Consider the following 22804-nt stretch of genomic DNA (forward strand, 5'->3'; position numbering starts at 1 on the left):
TCATCTCAACAGGAAGGAGTCCACCTGAGGTTATAACCTCCACACAAACCAGGAAGCAGAAAGAGTGAATATGCTTGGGTGGCTGGATGTCTCAATGGGTTAAGCCTCTGCCTTCAGCTCAGGTCATGATCTCAGGGTCCTGGGATCGAGTCCCGCATTGAGCTCTCTGCTCAGCAGGGGGCGTGCTTCCCCACCACCACCACCTGCTTCTCTGCCTACTTGTGATCTCTCTCCATCAAATAAATAAATAAAATCTTAATTTTTTTTAAAAGAGTGACTATGCTCATCCCTGCACTTTATAGATAAGCAAACAGTTTCAGGTTAGATGATTTACTCAACGTCACAAGGCTGGGAGGAGACAGAGCTGAACTTGACGGCAGGTGCTCTGACTTCATGTCTTGTCAAAATTAAAATGAAATCACTCACAATCATGTTGCTTCGGATTAAAATGCCTACAACTGGCGAACAGTAACAAGAGGCATAATACATTAGTGCTCATTAGTGTTTGATAATCAGTAGTAGTAACGGTTTTTGGTTTGAGGTCACAAATCTGAGCAAATGTGCCATCAGAGATGGACATGAATAGTGACAAGTGCCTCCATGTAAAGCCCTCATTCAAATGAACCTATCATCCTGTCATCTCTTGCTAATCTGAAATTTAGTTGCATCAGTTTTTTCCCGAAACACACTGATGTGCCAACTGGGACTTGCAGACGTCGCTATCATTGGGGGGTTTTCTGTCATGTTATTAATTACGTGAACTGCCCAGTTTTAAAGGTGAGGGTATGGGACTTCAGAAGGTCTGGATTGTGGTGACATGCTATTCTTGTTTTGGTTTGGTTTAGTGTTTCTGGAATATCAGAAGCAAATTCCATACATAGCAGTAATAGTAGTGGCTTGATGGCCAGCATTTTACCCTGGGCAACAGCTTATTTTAGGAGAGCTAGAGAACAAAAAGAGGTTTTTGCTCATATATGGGGGATAGTACATCTTTTACAGTGCTCTCTTGAGCACATCAATTATTATTTAATCTCAAATGCTAATAAATATGCAATTGATACTAGAAAATCAAACATTTGATATGTAATTCTGAGCCTGACAGCCCTTCAGTTTCCCTAAACAAACTCACTTTATGAAAACATAGAGAATCTTTCTTTACTTATGTTTTTGCTTTCAGTTAATAACCCTTAACTGCTGGCTGCTTTCTTATCTGAATTCATGACTCTATGCCAGTGAGATATTCCTGCTCACAGAAGACATTGCCACGTGAAGGATGTACTATATACACAGGTGCAAAAACGACTAAAACAAACCCATTTAAATTACCCTTAGAGTCGTTTACTTCCTATGTTAGTATCCGAGAATTATAATTAGTGCAAGATTACTTTTGTTTTTGAGTAGGAAAGCTGAGATATTAAAACAGCACATCACAAATCATGAGAAAGATCATAGGGCTTAAAATTAACACATATCACTACCTCTTTCAATAATATTTCAGTAGGTATACAGTGACAGTTCTTCACAGAACCAAAATATTCTCTGACTTTGTATTAAATGCAACATGTAACTCTCTAAGTTCTCCACTTGCTATCTTCCCTAAAAACCACTTGTAGATTCACTTGACTTTTGTCATTAATTTGTAATTAGGGACTTAAACTTGTATCCATGCCTAATCAGTCTAGTTTAAAAAAAAAAACTGCTTTTCTTAAATGTGAAATTTATTTGAGATCATTCAAGACAAATTCTCAACTAAGAGAACTTTCCTACCTCTTACTTTAGTAAGCCTAAGCAAAATTCCACTCAAAACGAACATGTTTCTAGGATAGCAAGAGCTCATACTTTGAAATGACTCACTCATTTCAAATCTAGAATCTTTTGGGATGTTTCAAAAGAAAGCCTCACGAAGGCAAAAAAAAAAAATTACATTTTATTCATTCTAAAATGTGAAATAATGAGCAGCATACTATGTGTAAGCGGTAAGGCAAAAAACCATGAATAAAGTTAGGAAGTTATATAAAAACCTGTGTTTCTTCTGACTTCATTTAATAGAGTTTAATGTAAGAAAAACAAAATCTGTTGGCCACATTCCCCTTTTGACTTCCCTACATTAATTTGTTTATTAGATTCTCGGCTCCCTTCTCCACACAGAGGAGGTTTCATAAATGCACATTGACATGCCCACTGTAGGCTTATGTGGAAAGGAGAATTAATCCTCCATTGTGTAGCAGTCAAGTCCTATTTAGTGGTTTGTCTGCGAAGATCAATACAGGGTCTCTAAGGCATAACGGCTGGCTCCGTTCACTCTTGCTAGACAAACAAACGCCCTTTTAAAAGTCAGTTCACGAAGAAAGCTTTTTCTAGGCACAACCCAGCCCTGAGTAAAACTTTAAACAGTCCAAGTTTGCATTTCAGTGCTGCAGGCTTCATTCCTGGGCCCTCTTCCCTGCTTTGAATGTGACTTCGCCAGCCTCTCCCCATTAAAACCTGCCTTCAAGAAAATAATTTGACGTATAAATTCAATCCCAAAGAGATACTCAACAGTTCATAGGCGTAATGTGTTTCCACTCTCAAGAATAGCTGTATTTTAGCAAAGACAAGGATTCTTAGGCAGAATTAGTCTCTAATTGTGGAATTTGAGTCATTCAAAGAGCATGAGAGACATTTATCAGGAAGTTATTTCAATACCCTCGTAGACAGGGACTTAACCCAACCTACTCATAATACTATCTCTGCAGCAAGAAGTTGCCTGAAAGCCTCTTGACAACACATCCTTTCTCTTTATTGTTGGGCTAACTCCTTTTTAATCTTCTGGATCAGTTCAAATCTTGCATCCTTGTGGAACTATTTCCCAAGTACATTCAACTCCCAAGAAGTCCCAGGATCTACTTCTATCACAGGAGTTATTACACCTCGTTGTTCTGTTCTATGCTGCCTCTCTCCCCGCTAGAAGTCACTAAGAACGAGCACTGCTGCCTTTAAGCTCTGCCTTTCCACACACAGCGCAGTGTTTGGCACATAACAAACCCTTCCCTCCCTGCCCCTACCCCATTCCCAAATTACGTGAGTACTAAACAACACCAGGGCCATCAGCTCATTCCCCCATTCACCTGTCATATGCCTACTGACATCCGGCAACCCATAATGGCGGAGAGGGCAGTAGAGGAAGAAGTGGGTGAGCTGAGATACAGAGGCTCCCCTATCCTCTTTTCCCTAGGATGTACATTTCCTACAGTCAAGAATTACAGAATGTTTGATGAAATACATTTAACAGTATTGAGGTAACATTTTGTTGGATGGTTTCCAACTCTTCCACAGGAAAGCAAACGTTAACCTTCCCAAAGTGAGTTGGTTGTACCGAGAATGGCCGCTCTAAGTCAGAGATGGGTAAACTAGGACCCATAAAGCAAATAGAGCCCACCTCCTGTTTGTATACTGTTCGAGATCTTAGAAGAGCATTTACATATCCAAATGGTTAGAAAAAATAGCAAAAGAATGTTTCTTGACACATAATATTATGTGAAATTCAAATTTCAGCATCCATAAATAGTTTTTATTTATTTATGAATGTAGACATTTTTATTGGATGATAGTCATCCTCACTCATTTTGGAGTATCTATGGTTGTTTTTGTACCACAACAAAATTGGGTAGTTGTAACAGAAGCCATATGTCCTGCAAAGCCTAAAATATTACCATTCTGCCCTTTACCAAAAAAAAAAAAAAAAAAAAAAAAAAAAAAAAGTGCTCTAAATGAGCATATTAGGAACAACAAAGGCAACTCAGTGACATTGTTTACATCTTTTAAAAAAAGTAGTTCAGAAAGAATTGGGCCTGAGGAAAGGAGATTCACTTAGGGTTGACAAGAATAAGCCATTGGTATGATCCTCCTTACTATGAATAGCAGAGTAATGTAAACAAGATAATTAACAATTATTTCTAGTAGAAGTTAGATCAGATAGAGCACTATGCAAGCAATATCCTTAGGCATCTTGGAGATAGGAGGAAAAAAAACATAAATATATAGAAACCTGAGATCATGAGAGTTCAATTACTTATTACTCTTACTACCTTGCTTAACTGTGAGATCTTCTTGGAGGAAAAAAAGAACCAAGTGTTAGATCTATTATCAGCAGGAAAGTACTTCACTCATTATTAGAGCTAGATAAAATTTTGAGGAAAGAAAGAAGAGAGGGAGAAAAGAAGGAAGGAAAATATATTTAAGAAGAATATTTGCATTCAGCTTTTATCATTTACTTTAACTTCTTTTTCTTTCTTTCTTTCTTTTTTTTTTTTTTTTAATATGTGGAAGTTCACTACTTTAAGTACTTTTATTCCAGCGGACAATTTTATTTGTACTTATCAAACCAGCACATGTTTTGAGGGATGTTTCAAGGATGTTTCTTCTCCTGTTTCAAGTTTAAGCCTTGTTTTCTCATAATGAAAATCAACCACCATTGATCCCGTAGTGACTATTCTCGGAGGCTAAGGCGCTGTGTTGTGAAGGCTTTACCCTACAACTGTAAATAAGCCATTATCATCAGCTCTCATTAGTGGTAGAAACATCAAGTTGTCAAACAAATTTTAGAAGAGTATTCTAGCTATCCATGTTCATGACATCTATAATGGAACCACTGTGTTCTTTCTTGTGTTTAATTTAAAGCACACATTCTATGTTTTCGCTTTATTGCCAAACCCTCACCCACCATCTTATAGTCTCCTTTAAACATAAGAATATTTTTTTCTTCATTTAAATTTATAACTAACAGCCAGGCTCTGGCATGTTTAGCTATAGACTTTCATTGCTGTAATAAAAAAACAACAACAAAAAAGAAAAGCTCCTGCAACGAGAGGGTCGTGAGCAACGGGACTAATTGTGGAGCTATGTTCATTTAAAAAGGCAACTTGGTTTTACATATATTCACCTGCCCTTAAAATATGCTTTAATTTATTACTAATGGTATTCTCAATGATCTGTTGAAGGATACAACTCCGAAATGATTTATTCTAATTAAGAGCCTCTTGCCAGCACTTAGTCACCACGAGGCTCGGAAGCCCCAGGGACCAGCTTTTATTACACACTGTGCCCATTTCATACAGGTAGAACATTTTACAATCATCAAATCTAATGGGACATCTTTATAATGTAGCTTCACGTTTGGCATTTTTCTCCTCACTCTGTCAAAACAGATACTTCGGTTGTTTAGCTCATTTTAAATGTACAAAGGATTGAAATGCACCTCTTTGACAGAAACTGAAAAGCCTAGAGCCTGCTCTAGAAGATCCAGCCATCCCTCAGTCCTACACAGGTTCCTAGGCTTGCGCTGTTTCAAAATACAGGATGACGTGACACCCAGAGCCCCTACCCAGAGAGGTCCTCTCAGTCTCACTACCGGGATTCTCATTCGGATCAAATGTAATTTTCTGCTTTTAGGGGAAGGGCTAGATTCTGTCCACAAAATAATAGCTCTGCAACTGGGTCATAACATCTTAGACCAGAATGACCTTAGCGGGGAGCTCTGGTGAGGTAGGCAGAGCCCAGGTTTGTGGGTTGTGGGGGAAGCCCTGGTGTCCAGTTTGGTTATGCCTTTTACTAGTCTCCAGACTCCAGTGGGCTGCATTTCCCAGGCTGGCCTGTCATCTGATTTTTCTGCCAGTTTGGACAAAGGGAGCATTGGCAGGAGATGGGAGGATATGGTTGGTGGGAAGTCCCCAGAGTATTTGTCCTTCTTTGCATCTCCTAAGACAGCAGATGACCGTCTTCAGTGGCTCTAGGTCCTTCCCTAGAGGCCTGGTAAAGATCCAGCCACCACCAGGGACTCTGCCTTTGGGCTCAGAAAGCTGTGTCCTCCTCTGCCTCTCCAGCCTCACGACGGTTGTAGCTTGGACTGCCATCTCCTCCCTCAGCTCTAGCCCCAGGATGGGCTGGCCTCTCCGGGACTGCAGTGCCACACCCAGCCCCCTTCCTTCTCTTCGTGAAGTCCGTGCTGCTGTAAATAATTAGAATGGTTTCTGTTTTCCTGTTTAGACTCTGAGTACAGGCAATACTATTACCTTAATTACCTTAAAAGTAAGGCATTGTGCCTGTAATCTAATCTCATTTCCAGAAGAAGTAAGTGTAGATAGGAACATACAAAGAGATGTAAAAAATTATGCATTTTTTGTGCTTGGAATGTGGGCTATATTCTGGAAATTTTTAAATTTAATTTCTAATTTCAACTTATTTTCACCTACTCTGTTTCCTCTTTTTCCTTAAAATGAAACATCAGGAAAATAATTCTTTTAAGATTTTATTTTTAAGTAATCTCACACCCAACGTGGGGCTCAAACTTAACAACCCCAAGATCAAGAGTTGCATGCCAGTCAGGCACCCTGAAAATAACTTTTTTTTTCTAGATTTTTAAAATTTATTTAACAGAGAGAGACACAGCAAATAGAGGGAACACAAGCAGAGGGAGTGGGAGAGGGAGAAGCAGGATTCCCCCTGAGCAGGGAGGCCGATGCGGGGTTCGATCCCAGGACCCCAGGATCATGACCCAAGCTCAAGGAAGACCCCCAATGACCGAGTCACCCAGGTGCCCCCCGCAAATAACTTCTTTTTTTTTTTTAATTTTTTTTTTTTAATTTTATTTTTTTATGTGACAGAGAGAGAGATCACAAGTAGGCAGAGAGGCAGGCAGAGAGAGAGAGGGAAGCAGGCTCCCGGCTGAGCAGAGAGCCCGATGTGGGGCTCGATCCCAGGACCCTGAGATCATGACCTGAGCCGAAGGCAGTGGCTTAACCCACTGAGCCACCCAGGCGCACCAAATAACTTCTTTATAGAAGGCTCTTCTTAGTTCATTTATGTTTAATTGGGTATATTTTTTGTCTCGTTTTTATTTATTTCATATTATTGTTACTATTTTTTTAACTAGATACAGTCAGAATGAAACCACAGGAGCATTTTCGTATAGGAATCTGACCAGTTAGAATTATAGAGGTAGAGATATGAATTTATTTAAGACCCTCTTCATTTATGCTTATTTGGGATATACCCTACTTTAGTTAATAGTTGACTAGTTAATAGTTGAAAGAACGGCAAATCAATGCTCTCACCGCGTAAGAAGAGGCAAAAGAATCTAAACATCAAATTCCATGTAATATCCTCATATAACTTAGGAAGTAACTTTCACTCACGTTGAATGGAATAGAACTGTTCTCCAAAAGCATCTCTAATGTAAATACAGGCCATTGGAGTCTCATCAAAAACAAAGTTTGTTTAAGGATATAGAAACTTTCTAGGTTAAATTGAAGACTTGAATTTTAGTAGAAATACCTGACTGTCTTTGGGAGGTTAAATCACAGCTCCTCTGCACTGCTTTCCTTTTCTATTTAAACAGCTGTGACTCCTTACATGAAGCATAATCATATTAAATTATTTATGCCTAGAGAATTCTGGAATTTTTAGCAGGAAAGAAGTCCCTAGTCAGTGACTAGGCAGAGCCATGCATACATGAAAAAGGAACAAGGCAGGTCTACCACCTGGCTGTATGACTCGTGAGAAACTGCCTTTGTTGGTGAGCTACAGACCGGACCTACAACTCCACCACAAGACAACAGGAGCCTAAGTTCTGCCCAAGGTGGTCAGTTGAGTGAGGGGCGCCAAGCCAGTCATGGGACTGCCATTAGATAGTGCTATTAACTGAATATTTGTGTCCCCCCAATTCGTATGTTAAATCCTAATGCTCAGTATGGTGGTATTAGGAGATGGAGCCTTTGGGGGTGATCAGGTCATGAGGTAGAGCCCTCATGAGTGGGGTTAGTACCCAGGGAGCTCCCTTCCCCCTGTCACCATGTGAGAACACAGTGAAAAGACGGCTCTCTATGAACTAGGAAGTGGGTTCTCATCAGTCGCTAGCTCTGTAGTGCCTAGACCTTGGACTTGCCAGCTCTCAGATCTACAGAAGGGACACAGCCTGCATTTGGGTCTCAGTCAGACACTGCTACCGTTAAAACAGAGCCTAATTCCCTGGCCTAATAGAGGATGAAGTCTTACCTCCAGTACAGCGAGAATTCTGTGCAATCTTTTCCGTAAAGCTCAAGTAGACAACGGGTGGCAACATTATCAGGTCTTCCTGGGCAGAATTAGAAATAAGAGATGTGTAGGTCATTACTAGATAATCTATAAGTAATTTTAAAAGTACAGTCCAAAATAAAATAGGTAAATACTTAAAGACATCTTAAAGGTGTCATGAGGCCTATAATGGCTAATAGGTTTGAGACTGTGTAAACTCAGGTGGAAAGAAATGAAAACTTTCAGGATAAACATCTCCACTTCATGCTTTGATGCTGCCTAACTGATTTCTTCCCTCGGCTTGGCGCTGCAGACATGACTCTGGGGACTTCTTCCCATGGCAAAGGCACTTAGTAGTCTTTGAATGGATTGTAGGCAGTGAATAATTTCGATGGTATCAGCAAGTGAGATAGGTGGCTGGTTATAAGAAAACGAACTTAAGAACAGAGCTGGTGAAATGGCGCTGGGATTTGGCTCCTTGGGTGAGTGCCTGCAGGCAGCAGCCGGGCAGAGAGCTTCTTCCTCCAAGAGTTACCCTTCAAAGGACAGGAAAAGAGGAAGCTGACAGCCGCAGGTAACTGAAGAAAGCCCCCAGCGTGAGAGCCTGAGAGCCGTGAGAGCCGTGAGAGCCGCTCTGATAGCATTGAAGATGAACCCCCTGGGATGCCAAACCAAGACAGGCATCCTTTGGAGGCTGGTCATCATCCGCCCAAAGGCAAAATGACCAGGCATTCACAGGGACCCTGATAAGCTTGATGGATTAGTGTTCGTCAGAGGGAAGACAGGCAGACCTCCTCCAATATACTCCCAGGGCATAACCGTAAAGGACCAAGTTAAGAAAAATGGATCCCAAACAATGGAATTTTCAGAGAATTGCTGGCGCTCCCTATCTAAGAATAGCAGCATCTTCGGGAAGATTAGAGAGATAGGGAAAGGCCTAGCTATTTCCCAGATATGTGAGATTCAGAGAACCCGAAGTCCTATTCATTCATTCACGTTGCTGGGCATTTGAGGATTGCAAAATCTGTCAAATTTGGGAGGATGTGTATTTTGAAATTCTAGCAGGGTACACGTTGGTTAAGCATGTGATAATGGAAAACAAAGTAGGAATTGGAAAATTGTCCGTTCTCTCGGCTTCTCTGTTCATTTAAAAATCATGTAGGTTAAAAATGATTTCTGTGGGTATAAAAACTGAGATTAATTGACAGTGTGGAGCTAGGTTATTCTGGGCATATCATCTAAGTATCCAAAGAGGAATTTAGACATATTGAGGGAAGGAGATGGTGCCAGGCTTGGAGAAAGAAAGGAAATCTGGTGAGAGGAGAAAGAGCAGTGGATGTGTATCTCCCTCAGTCCCTCCCGTATTTATTGGTTACCGTCAGACCTCTCCCAGGAGGATTTATTTACGCAGTAAACATTTATTGGCTTTCAAGTGTTTGCTCAGCTCTGGGCAAGGTCTGTGCTAGACTTGGGCTTATAATGATGACATGATCCTTGACCTCCTGGACCTCCTAGTTTAGAGAGAAAACAGGCCTTTAAAAAACTAATTGTACTTCGTTAGTTGCAAGCAGCCTTGGAAGTGGTGGGGAGGGAAAGCATCACTCTGATTGGACAGAGATAAAGCAGTGAAAAAGTTCTTCAAATAAGAACTGATACTGGAGCTTTATCAATGTAAATTGGGAGATCACCCGAAGGATTTATGCAAAGGGGGATGTTCTAGAAAGAACAATATACACAAAGGCATGGAAGGACAGAATGCTTGCCAGTAATTGGACGGGATTTGTTCCCAAATGGAGCATAGGGTATGTGTGGGTGAGCCAAGGAGGATGGGATGGCCAAGCCATGAAGAGCTGTGTCTGTCATATTAACGAGCTGGAGCTTTTTCCTGCAGGTGATAAAGCAACAAGGAAGGCTTTTATGCCAGAGAATGACATGATCCGACTCTAAGCAATGTGAGGGTGAAAGGAGAGCTCCAGGCAAAAAAGACTAAAAACCCAAAGCAGGAGAAAACAGTTCCGGAGGTCCTACAGCTGGGAAAGTCAGCTCCTAGTGTTTTTAGAAGGTTGTGCCTCACAATAACCAATTGTACACGTATTTTTATAACCTTGTTAAAAATGAATAAAGTAAATATTACAAATGGAGGCTCTGATTAGCATACTTTGAAAATAAGAAAACACTCTTTAAAGGAGACTATAAAGACTTTTATTGATGATATTCATTTAGGTTAAAAACACTTTATTAGGATATTAGGTCATAATCGTATGCTGCATTTATAACCCTTAAAGCCTCATTTGATCATATAATAGGCAAAAAAAAAACAAGAGAAAAAAAACAGGAGTCAGGAACGAATTTGTTTTAGAAAAAGGCACAAGCTAGAGGCACACAGGAAGCCCGACTGAAATGCAACGTTGAGAGGTTAGAGCATGTGAGTAGACATGCTAAAAGCATTTTGGCCCTTCCTCAATTTTCCCCTTCTCTGTATGCAAACCCAGTCCTTTCATTTTCCCTAACTTTCACACTAAGGGTCTTGGTTAAAGGGCTTCTTGTTTAAAATTATGCTTTAGTGATATCTTGCATTACAGAAACGTACCTATCTTGCTGAAAGAAATAGAAAATGCTGTCAGAATTATTTTGCATCTTTTTTGGCAACACCCTGAAAATAGATAATCTATGAAATTGGTGAGGTTTTGTCCTGTTCAACTATTTCCAGAGAAATAAGATGCCCAAAATATATCCTAAATATTGGATGTGTGTAGGCAAAGATAAGGAATTGGTACAGGCGACTTACTGGAAATACTTTTCTCTCAGCTTACGAAAACCAAAAAAGATCCTGGTTGGTTTCCAAACTTTCATTTAGGTTTTTATGCCCCCTAGTGGGTATTTGGCATTTCTGCAGTTGTAAAATAATGGTGATATCTTCACAGCATTTCCTTTGGGCAGTATGTGCTCAAGCATTTATATCAACAATATATGACATTGATTGACATGCCCTTACATATTCAAACCAAAGTGTTTAAGATTCGTTGAACCAAAAAATTTTGATAACTTAATAAAAGCTCTGAAAACTTTTAGGAAAATGCCCATGAAGGCACACTATCATGGAGTTCTCTGACCCACTTGACTTTTATCCATTAATTCCCTAAGAATTCATCGATTCCAGGTTAAGGTCCTCTAATTAAGGTGGGACATCTTCTAGCTGCCCCTTTCTTTTAGTAGGTGCTAAAATTATTAATGTTGAGACAGTAGGAAAAGGATAAAGAAAACATACACTTTTAAAAGAATAGTAGCTAGAAATTTGGCTGAGACTTAAAGAAACAGAAGCGAACACAGACTACTTCAAATAACTATATATGTGAGATAATCCAAAAAAATTCTCAAGCTTTCTTTTTTTTTTGTCTTTTTATTGTTTTTTTTTAAAGATTTTTTATTTATTTATTTGACAGACAGAGATCACAAGTAGGCAGAGAGACAGACAGAGAGAGAGGAAGGGAAGCAGGCTCCGGGCTTGATCACGGATCGGGTTGGATCACGACCCGAGCCGAAGGCAGAGGCTTTAACCCACTGAGCCACCCAGGCGCCCCAATTCTCAAGCTTTCAATGCAGCTAGGCTATTGTAGGATCGAGCCTACAGGCAAGAGAGGTGGAGATAAAATCAAAGCAGCTTTTTAGGCAAACATTGATTTTAAAATGTCAAAGAGGAATCTTCCTATTGTTGAAGTAATACTAGGGTCCCTCTGGCAAACAAGTTGCATACCAGGTGTTATATAGCAACACTTAAAAACAACAGTTGCTTTCTGTAAACATTGCAGCTACTATAAAAATTAGCTATCAAACTATGATCCTTCTAGAATGCTGAACTGATAGCAGAAAATCCATGAATAAATAGCTACTGAGACCGTAAGGAGTAGAATTATTAGTTGAGAAGTGATGGAGCTTTCAGATCTGAAGAAATGATTCTGCAAACCTCTCTGACCAGTAGTTATTGTATTATAACCAGTATTATACCAGGAGAAAACTGAAGCACAAAATCAGTAATTAAAATACACACACACACACACACACACACACAATCAATTAATAGATTTCACCAGGTTATTATTATACATATCACTTCCATTTAACTTTTTTAAGGATACTGTCTTAGTCCATTCAGGCTTCTATAACAAAATACCACAGACTTGGTAGTTTATAAAAAACAAAATTGTTATTTCTCACAGTTCCAGAGGCTGAGAAGTTCAAGGTATCATGTCACCAACAGGTTCCGCGAAGTTTCGTTTCCCAGTTCATAGACTGCCCTTCTTGCTGTGAACTCATGTGGTGGGAGGGGCTAAGGCGCTCTGTAGGGTCTCCTTTTAGAAGAGCCCTGATCCCATTTGTGAGGGTTTTGCTCTCACGACCTAATCGCCTCCCAAAGCCTCCACCTCCTCATATCATCCTATGAAGCGTTAGGATTTCAAGGTATGAATTTGGGGGAGACACATTCAGACATATCGTAGCCAGTGACCTGTCTTTTCAAACACTTCCATTTCCAAATACAAATTCATATCCCATATGAAGTTGTGGGGTTTTGCTTTTGTTTTTGTTTTTCCCTAATGTGGTAGCTTTATAGAGCCAGCACCTGCCCTAGACAATATACAGGATGCTCCTGGAGTTCTGTGCAGGTGCACACGATCCATTCACTCGATTCCTTCTGCCGAGCAATTCAAGACGTTTTCATTGTGAACAAGAGAAAGGGAGAGCAAGAGATTGAGTTCCAGTAAGCATTGAGGTTTCTATTTAAATCAACATTTCCTTCCTGTTATATGAAGATCTTTTCTACCCTTGTGAGCGTTGATAAAATCCATGGCTTTTGTTTTCTTTCTTAGTATCCATGGGAAATAGTTTCACAGATGAAAAGTCATTCCTTAACTGAGGAGCTTTGCTTATATAAGATCTCTCCTTTATAAAATGAGCCTACATTTATGCTCTTCAAATAAAAATAGAAGAAAAAATAGAAACTATATGAATAGGACGAGGAAGCTAACAGTATTGTTTTTGAGCACTGCGTAAGAAAATTCCAGGAAATATTTCTCCATTAGAGATCTAAAGACAACTATACTTTAGACATATGATTTCTGGAAAAATTGAGTGGATATTAATAAAATTTGGTTTACAATGTATTATCTTTTAAAGTTACAGACACTTTCTCAACTATTTTCATATTACTTGATAAAATGGGAAGATGGTTGGATGGATGAATGGACAGACAGAAGGAAGATATACGCATTCTACTTGTTTCTCTGAATTAACCAGATTTAGCCACTTTTCTGTCATTGAATGCATGCCATAGTTTAAGTACTTTGCAGAAACTTTTGGTTGACATCCGAAATCAAAATCTTCGAGAACCAATAATGGAATTTCTTCTGGGGAATTGGTCTTCTGTTCAATAGGGTCTTTAACATGCAGAAAAAACCATCATTTTAATTAAGTATTTTGGGAAGTATGTGCAAATTTAGAATTAGTATTTTTTTATGTGAGTGATACCTCCATGCTATACCTTTTTAACTGGTATGAGGAGGGAAAGAGGCAATAAACATAAGGTTTGGCAGATGTCCAGAGTAAAAACAAAAAGCAGAAAGAAACTGGACTGGCTGTACGTGGTGAGTGGAGGAGGAAAGTGGGAAAAGTGAGAAGCGGAGCAAAGTAAAAAGATAGGGAAACGTCCTTGCAATTAAAAATTCAAGTCTGCTTATTTCTAGTATGTAGAATTTTGGAGAGTGATTCTTATATACTATGCCATCCTTTCTCCTGTTTTCTTCTCTCTTTTAGGAATTCAGTATTTATCTTAGTAGACCCTAGAGGCCCCATAAAATATTTCAACAAATTTTCTTTAAAAATAGAAAAAAAAAGTCTCTGTGTAAAACAAAACCATGTCTACATAATATTTCGGTGTCAGTCTTCTTGGGTAATGGATGTTTGAAGACTGGGGACATAAGATAAAATTCTGAAGAAAAAAGAAAAACTAGAATATATAATATCACTGGGCTTAGCATTAATTTAAAGATATGGGGCTCAGGAAAAATGAGGCATGTTTTCATATGGAGTAAAAAGAATAAAATGCCAACCAGTAAATAAGACACCTCGGATAGAAATCACCATTAAAAGATGGCAGTATTGTAGGCAATACTTAAACTACACGATTTTTTAGCCGAGCTGACTGTCGCCTCTCATTACGAAGCTTTCTATTCTAAGCCTTTCCTCTATCGTGTTTGAGATATGATTCCTGAGGTGTATCACGCTATTTTGCTTCTTAGTCGGAATTTGAATACTAGTTAAAAGAGCCTTTGTTAAACAAAGGAAAGCAGCTGATTTTGCCGGAGAGCTATTCCCTATCCCCAGTAGATTCTGGGCCCAATTATAAGTTTGCAGATAAAAATTACCTGTTTCCATTCTCAAGGTGATTCCTAAGTGAGAAGAGAGACAAAAGGGACCACGGTTAGAACAGACACGAACCACACTGGGTATCTGTCGTGATTCTCCGACAGAGTCGAACTAGTGATACAGGCTTCATATTGCCAAGGGCAACAGCAGTCCAGTCCGATCCGGGAAAGGAGGGGGAGCAGGAAGAAGAACGGGAAGAGCAGTAGATACAGCACGGAGGGGAGTGTGGAAGGAAGCAGCAGGTGCTCCTTGGGGATCCGCCTGACGGAGTCCCACGGAGCCCTTAGGGGCAGCCGCCCCGCAGCCCCCTGCCCGCGCCCACCGGCATCCCCACCGCAGCACACCCCGGCCCCCGCCTGCCCCGATCCCTGTGCCCTCCGCACGTCACTCTCTGCCCCAGCCTCACAACAGCGGGGCCCTGGGGCCCATCCTCATTTTCCGTATCACCAGAAAGATCTGTCCTTCTACCCAGGAGTAGGACGATGGGAGAAGGTCCCACCATTGGGCACTGTGTTAGCCCTCACTTCGTGCCATGTTCCCGTGATCACCGCAGGCGTGACCAGACCCCTCAAGCACTCACCCTGCTTTCCTGATTGTGAAGGAAATTTGGATTGTAAAGCAAATATGGTGGAGGTAAATAATAAATACTGCTTTGACGCAGATTAGCATAGCTGCAGGACCTTGAAGCACTCCTGTTACCTCTCTTCCGTCATGGGTCCTTCCAGACTGAATTTTCTGCCTTTGGGCAAGCTGGCTCATAGCCTTCCTTTCTACCCCTTTGTTACAAAATGAACAAGAAATCTCACTTTACCCAATTTTCCTCCTCTGAGTAATAAGTTCACTTTCTGCTTTATTTATTTATATTATAATCTCTACATTCAAAAAAGGATTTGCAGTGATTATTTCTCTAGTTGAATCCTGGGCACCTTGTCAAAAATTGCTTTCCCAAGAAACCCTGCTTTATCAATTGGCTTCGCATCACTTTGACGGAATCCCTCAAGAGTTTTTTTTTTTTCCCTTCTTCTTTTCGGTGAGGACTTTCTGGACTTATGACTGTCTTCCATCCCCTGCACACCCACTCCCCTGAACTTACCAGCCTCTGTCTTCTTAAAGTCTTACTGAACGTTGGGTCCATTCAACACAGTCTAGTCCTTAATTTTCTCCAATAATTATAAGAGTGCTGGCCTTGTGTACTCTATGATACAGTTGAGCCTAGAATACAAAAAGTAGCCGATAAATACTAATTTTTTAAAAATCTCTTGAAGAGAGATAGGACAAACTTTACTTTGGATTCATTTCTCTATCTTATTTATTTTATTTAATGTATTTATATCCTACAAAGTTTATTTGAATTGCATGGACTCAATGTTTGTCTATTCTCACAACAAATATAGTTGAGTTTTATTTCTTTTTCTTTTGAGAAACACTTTCTAGATCCTGATTGGTAGACCTTAAAATCAAATCCCTTTTTTGAAAAACAGCTTGTGTGTGTGTGTATGTGTGTGTGTGTTAGACTTTTCCAGGACCTACTGTATAATCAGTGCAAAGAGAAAAAAAGAGGTCAATAAAATATGACTGGGCACTTAATGTGAACTGTGGCAAACAGAAGTTGGTTCACACGCACACAGCATTGTATAAAAAGTTGATCTTCCAATTCCATTGATAGGTCCCTATAGTAAGAAAGTCCTCAAAATTTTTTTGCTCACCTTATGAATTCTTTTATGTGTGACTGTTTCCTTGCTAACATAAACCTCAGATTATGATTTACCTTCCCTGATGGACTACAGAAAGAGACCCTGTTGGGGTGCCTGAGTGGCTCAGTTGGTTAAGTGGGCTGCCTTCAGCTCCAGTCGTAATCCCAGAGTCCTGGGCTTGGGTCGTGATCCCCGAGTCCTGGGATTGAGCCCCGCATTGCCTGCTTCTCCCTCTGCCCCTTCCTCTCCTCATGTGCTCTCTCATGTGCTCTTTCAAATAAATAAATAAAACCTTAAAAAAAAAAAAAGAGAGATCCTGTTTCATATGGACACAACATTCCAATTCCTGGGTTCGTTCATTCTTTCTTTTTATTTTTTGTGTTTGTTTGTTGTACTATAAATTAATATTGTCATTCTGATGCCAAAACTTTGTGGGAATTTTAGTTACAGGGAAATTAGCTCAACTGCTGATCACCCGCAAACACTGACAAGAGTGAGTAACTGAGCCTTCAAAACAAGGACCACAGGCTGGACTGGGGTCACCAAATGTTCTAGTCAGTAGAGCCTGCTGTCACTCTCACCAGCTTTCCCTGGGCCAATCCCTCTACAACTTTCCTTTGCATATTGATACACCAATGTTTTCCCACAAAACGATGTTAATTAGAGTGATCATTTCCTAGGCTACCCTACAAGAAAAAATGCAATCCCAAGTCCTTCTAAACCACCTTGGGTCTGGATTCCAATACCAGAGCCCCTCTCAGAGTGTTGAGCTCCCCAGAGCCTCAAAGTGAACATGGACTAGTTGGGGATCTATAGGCAGAGCTGGGTAATTTCTAGTCTTATGATCAAAAGATCTTCTTTCCCCTTCCCTAGGGATAAATCCTTAGAAGTCTGTATTAGTAAGGTAGGGAAAAATGGATTCTTCAACTAATATTTATTAAAATCCTGCTTTGTTTTGGTGAGACACTCAGTAAAGCAAATCCTGCTTTGCTGATGTTATATTCTAATGTCAGCAGGGTGGGTAGGTAGTCAAAAAATAAATACGTTGATAAATTATAAAATATCCTGTGTTAACAGTACTGTGAAGGGCAGTCAATGGGGAAATGTTATTGAGAATGACAAGAGGAGAGAATAAGACCACTGTGGATAAGGTAGCCAGAAAATAACTTATGAAACAGACACATATAAGTCTCAATCTGAATAATGATGATCTGGGGTCCACACATGTGGACAGAAAGCCAGGTGGCTAGTGGACTTGGTTGGAAATATAGGCAGTAATTTCACAGTATGGGTCCTCAGAGATGAACATGAGGAGTTTGGATTTTAGTTCCAAGTCTATTAGAAGGTTCAACCAAAGTAGCAACAGTCCAATCTCCATTCTATAACCATAAGTCTGGCTGCTATGTTGGCATGAATTGTAAAGTGGTAAATATGGAAGACAGACTTCAGTTAAGAAGCTATACGTACCCAAGGCTCTGGCAAGGGATAGAGATAGCTTGGATTGTTGTGGTAAAATGGAGGTTAAGGAAAGAGACCTGAATGGGACCTAATTTGGTTGGGTCAGTGATAATAAGACTAGCTTGGAAATGAGATGCAGGGAGTGAAGATTGGGGCGACTCTTTCAATTTTGGTGTGAGCAACTGGACGGTTTGCAGTTCCATGTAATTGGAGGCGATAGACTGTGGGAGGAACAGATTTGAGGGTGGCAGAAATAAGAGTTCTTTTTTTGGCTCATTTGTCTTAATTGGCTCTTAATAGGTTCTTAAAAAATCCAGGGATAGGAAAAAGCAGACCAGACCATTGAAGATATGAGTCTGATTTTCAAAATAGGAGTCAGGGCTGTCAATATAAAGTAGGATACCATCAGCATATAGGTAACTGCCAGCTATGGGATTGGATGAAATCACATAGGAAAGGGTTTATATGGAGACAGTAAGAGCTGAGACCTAAGTTACTGCATGATTTAGAAATCAGATAAGGAGGACAAAAGCCAGAAAAGAAGATGGAGAAGCAGCCATGAGGTAGGAGGACCACAAAGGGAATTTTCCAATACTGGAACAGCCAACAGAGAGTGTTCCAAGGAGAGAGAAAACTAATTAAATACAACTGAGAGATTGAATAAGATCATCATGGAGAAATGACCATTGAATTTAACAAGGGAAAGTTAATAAGACCTTGGAAAGCTTGTTTTTTAACTGATTATATCTGACCAAAGGAATGTGCTATACCACTTTTTCTACTTAAATTTCATAACCAATCTAATGCTGGAAAAATTAAGTGGAAAAGGGGGTTATTTAGATTATAAAATTCAGCATGGAATTACTGACCATAAATAAATATAAAGAAATTTGCCATATTGTATAAAGGACACATTGAAGAGCTATCATTACACCATCTGGCTTAAAATATTTTCCAATCAAAATGATATCTAAATGTTAGAATCAATTCCTCCAAGATTGAAAGATAATTTTTTTACATTCAGATATTCATAATTTCTGGTGTATTAAAGCCTTAACTCATATATAAAGTCATCCTGAAGTAGAGATAGATTGGTCCAAAAAAATAATTTAAGGTAAAAAGCTATTTGTAGCAGGCAGAAATAGCTTTCTGTGACTAAAAACCATATGTTTTTTTGTTTTTTGTTTTCTCTAACCCAGGTATGGTGACATGGTACCAAAAACCATAGCAGGGAAGATTTTTGGTTCCATCTGTTCGCTGAGCGGGGTCTTGGTCATTGCTCTACCTGTTCCAGTGATTGTCTCTAACTTCAGTCGGATCTACCACCAAAATCAACGAGCAGACAAACGGAGAGCACAGAAGGTGTGTATTCAGCCCTAGGCAGCCAGAATTTAGCATTTCCCACTTTTTATAGTGAGCTTTAAAATCCCTAACTGGCTATTCAGTGTTCTAGATTCCGATGATAGCTGCATCAGTCAGCACAAACTAGGCTATACCACAGTTAAAACAAAACAAAACAACAACAACAAAAAAAAACCACCACCACCACCACCAACAACAACAACAAAAAACCACCTTATTATCTCAGTGACCTAAAACAACAAGGACTATTTCTCAGTCATGCTGCAGGTCCATTACTGGTCCAGCGATAGAAACTCCCATCTTGACAAGGTACTTCTGCAATCATTCAAGCAGGGGTAACAGGGCATGATGAATCACAATGACTCCTAAAACCTTCTCCTGGAAGTGGGCCAGCTCACTTCCATTTCTACTGCATGAGCCAAAGTAAGTCACATGGCCATGTGTGGCTTCAAAGTGGGCAGGGAAATAGAATCCTACTATGCAATCAGAGGCAGAGAGGAAGAATTATGTAGTAAACAGCACTAATGATGGTAACAAAATCAAAGATAGAGTCTTGGCAAATTTTATCAGAATCACATTTCTAGATCTGATTCATCTAGTCTCTATCCACCAGGGGTCAAGCTGGTTCCAGTAGACCAGGACTATTAAAAGGAACTAAGATATGTCTCAGATATTTTAAATAGTTGACCCAGGAAGTAGGAGAAATCTGATCATTAGTAGCTGAGTTTTATTCCTGGCCCAGCAGTTTACGGTTTCTCTGAACTTCGTGCCAGCTACTCATCCCTCTACAAGTAAGCAGGATGCGTACTCAACTGTGAAAGGGGGAAAACATACCTACCTCACAGAAAGATTAAGAACATATGCAAAGATATGTAAATCTATGTAAGCATATCATAATACTAGCAATATCTAACATTTATTACGGGGTTACTGTGTGCCAGCTACTGGTTTGATGTTTTTAAAAAATAATTCATATTGTCTTCATGAATCTAGGAGTGAATTGTCATTATTTTCCCCATTTTTTAGATGAAGATCCTAAGGTATCCAGAAGTTGAGAAATTCTGAGGGCAAAGAGCCAGTAAATTATGAACCATCATTCAGTCCAAGCCCACCAGGATCCCAGATTCATACGCTTAACCACCCAGGGAGATGGCTTCTCAGAAGAACTAAGTACATATTAGAACCCTTCCCTTCCCTGATTTTTGTCAAAATAGTCACCTTTAGAGTCAGGGCCTTTGCCTAGAAATAATTTTGGGAATCTCTTTTATAGTTTCCTCAGCATTGTGGTACTAGATTTCCAGTATTCTTCACGAATACTGTATCATTGTCCTTCATGGATAGATTTTTTTTTTTTTTTTTAATTTCCAAAAACTATCCCCAACCATGACTGTGGATGCAAAATCCTGGTGATGTAGTGTAACTATAAACTATCATGAGAGATTTGGGTGCAGTTCATAACGGGCTTTGTACATAATTCCAGAACAGGATTTTAAGGATGCTTTTTGAACAATGTTAGTCTTTTAGTAGAGTGTAAAATCTCATAAAGTAACTCTTAGCATCACTGAGCGTGTTGTGAGAGAACAAGTTCATGTCCATCACTGCAGATCCTCCTCCATGTGCAAAGAATCACATGTTCAGCCTTGTCCTTTCTTGCTTCTCAGAATCCCCCATTTTTGGAAAGGTACCCAACATTTAACTGATTATCGTAGAGCATAGAATAGTCCAGTTAATATGAATATATGGAACTGAGAACTCAACAGAGGTTAGCAAAAGGCACCCTCTGAGCAGTTGGAGTCTCCTGTAGGGAACACCTTTGGCAAGCAGAAATGGAGAAATTTTAGCCACAGTTGGCCCCTCCACCAGAGACTTTCATGCACACAACTGTGGCTCTGGCCCCACATGACACTCTTTCTCCCGGGCACATGTGTACATTGTTTAAAATAACAAAAATCCTACAAAAATCTTAGTTTCCCAGGACCCATCTATCTCCATTCTAGAAACCTCTTCTTTGATATAAGAATTCATTTCCTCAAGGTTAAAAAAAAAAAAAAAGCTTCTATAGTGAAACTGTAGGAAGTACAAATCAGATTTTCAAATAAAGTGAATGCCAAAATATCTGCATTTTCTTCAGACTTTGTCATCTGCAACAGACAAATTAGTAAAAAAAAAAAAAAAAATCTTAGAATAATTCAGAAAACCTTTTGCATAAATAAATCCAGAATGCAAAAATAAATAAATAAGATTTTTAAAATATTGAATAAGGTATTTAAAAATCATGATATTTATATACCATAACTACTAGAGAAATTAATAAGACCAAATGTAATAACCTAATGTGTTATGTGCAGCAAATAGTCTGTGATCAGTAAACTGACCAGTTACCCATGAAAGAACAATGCATATGAAACTAAGTTATCAAGGAATATTTCCTATTTTCCTTCCCAGAAATTAAAAAAGCAAAGAAACAGAATAAATATTCCATAAGAGAGTTTAGTTAAGAGAATTTAGGTGTATCTGGAATTGGTGATTTGACAAATATCAAATTTATGAAAAGATAGCCAGCTTATTCAATCAAGCAAACAGTCCATTCGGTAAAAATATCAGTCAGACCAAATAATAAGAAATATTACAGGGGCACCTGGGTGGTTCAGTGGGTTAAAGCCTCTGCCTAGAGCTCAGGTCATGATCTCAGGGTCCAGGGATCGAGCCCCACGTCGGGCTCTCTACTCAGCAGGGAGCCTGCTTCCTCCTCTCTCTCTCTGCCTACTCCTGATCTCTCTGTCAAATAAACAAATAAAATTTTAAAAAAAAGAAATATTACAAAATGTTTTTTAGACCATATTTTTTGGTGTTCCGTCCCATTTTCAACTTCAAGCTCAAGTGAAAGCATGAAATATATACAATATGCATTTGACAACATTCCCCTGAGCATTTAGGGACACTGTCCTTCTTCTAGGCTCTTCCCCCCTAAGTATTCCTGCGTTCACTACCTCGCCCCACTCTTAAAAAGAGTGCATCATTTACCCATTTCTAGCCATCTTTGATCATTTCTTAACTAAACACTGACCTGTGGGTGAATATAGAACTGTGACATATCTCCTTCACCCCCACCACTGGTAATTGTGTTTGAATAGATTTATTTATCCACTCAGTTATTCAAAAAGTATTTATTGAGTAGAAAGCGTTTGCCTAAATAAAGCTGAGTTGATGCAATGACATTGGGTAGGGTTGATATTTTGAGGCAGGGAACTACCCTGCTTGAAGATACAAATCACACCAGTCTATCATCTGCATATTTACAAGGCTAGCTTGTAAGTAATTATGTCTAATAGTAATAGTAATTATAATTATAATTTTTGATAGTGCCAATAGCAAAAACAACAACGCTCTCTAGATTTTCTATTTTTCATATTCCAGGTGCCTTATATATGTCATTTATATTTTCACAATCAACTCACTAAAGAAGTGTTATTATTTCCATTTCACAGGTGACATGCTTATGCTTACATGCTTATTGATTAAAGTCTAAGACAAGAAAATTCTGGCATCATTAGAGCTATGTCTCTTTAGGGATTTTTCTTATAGATAATTCTAAATACAGTGAGAAGTTTCAAATCAATGAGCCAATGTGCAGCCAAGGTACCATGTAAGTGAATTTTTTACTTGTCACATAAAGATGTTGACATTGATACAGAAAGAAGTTACCAAGACTCATTTATCACACTTTACTCTGGTGGTTCTCGAGCTTTAGATTCATTGGAATCATCGGAAGAGCTTGTTAAAATACAGATTGTCACACCCACCCCCAAAGCATTTGATTC

At 39.3% G+C, this 22804-nt stretch overlaps 1 protein-coding gene across 1 annotated transcript in view; it reads left to right on the forward strand.

Annotated features, from left to right (window-relative positions):
• The window catches only part of KCND2 (potassium voltage-gated channel subfamily D member 2), a 505769-nt gene that overhangs the window by 468944 nt on the left and 14021 nt on the right, over window positions 1-22804 (forward strand). The window contains exon 2 of the mRNA XM_047695839.1: window positions 18821-18983. Within this exon, the coding sequence (XP_047551795.1) occupies window positions 18821-18983 (163 nt within the window). The remainder of the gene's footprint in view (window positions 1-18820; window positions 18984-22804) is intronic.

The sequence above is a fragment of the Lutra lutra genome, chromosome 11 (assembly GCF_902655055.1).
Source record: "Lutra lutra chromosome 11, mLutLut1.2, whole genome shotgun sequence".
NCBI lineage: Eukaryota > Metazoa > Chordata > Mammalia > Carnivora > Mustelidae > Lutra > Lutra lutra.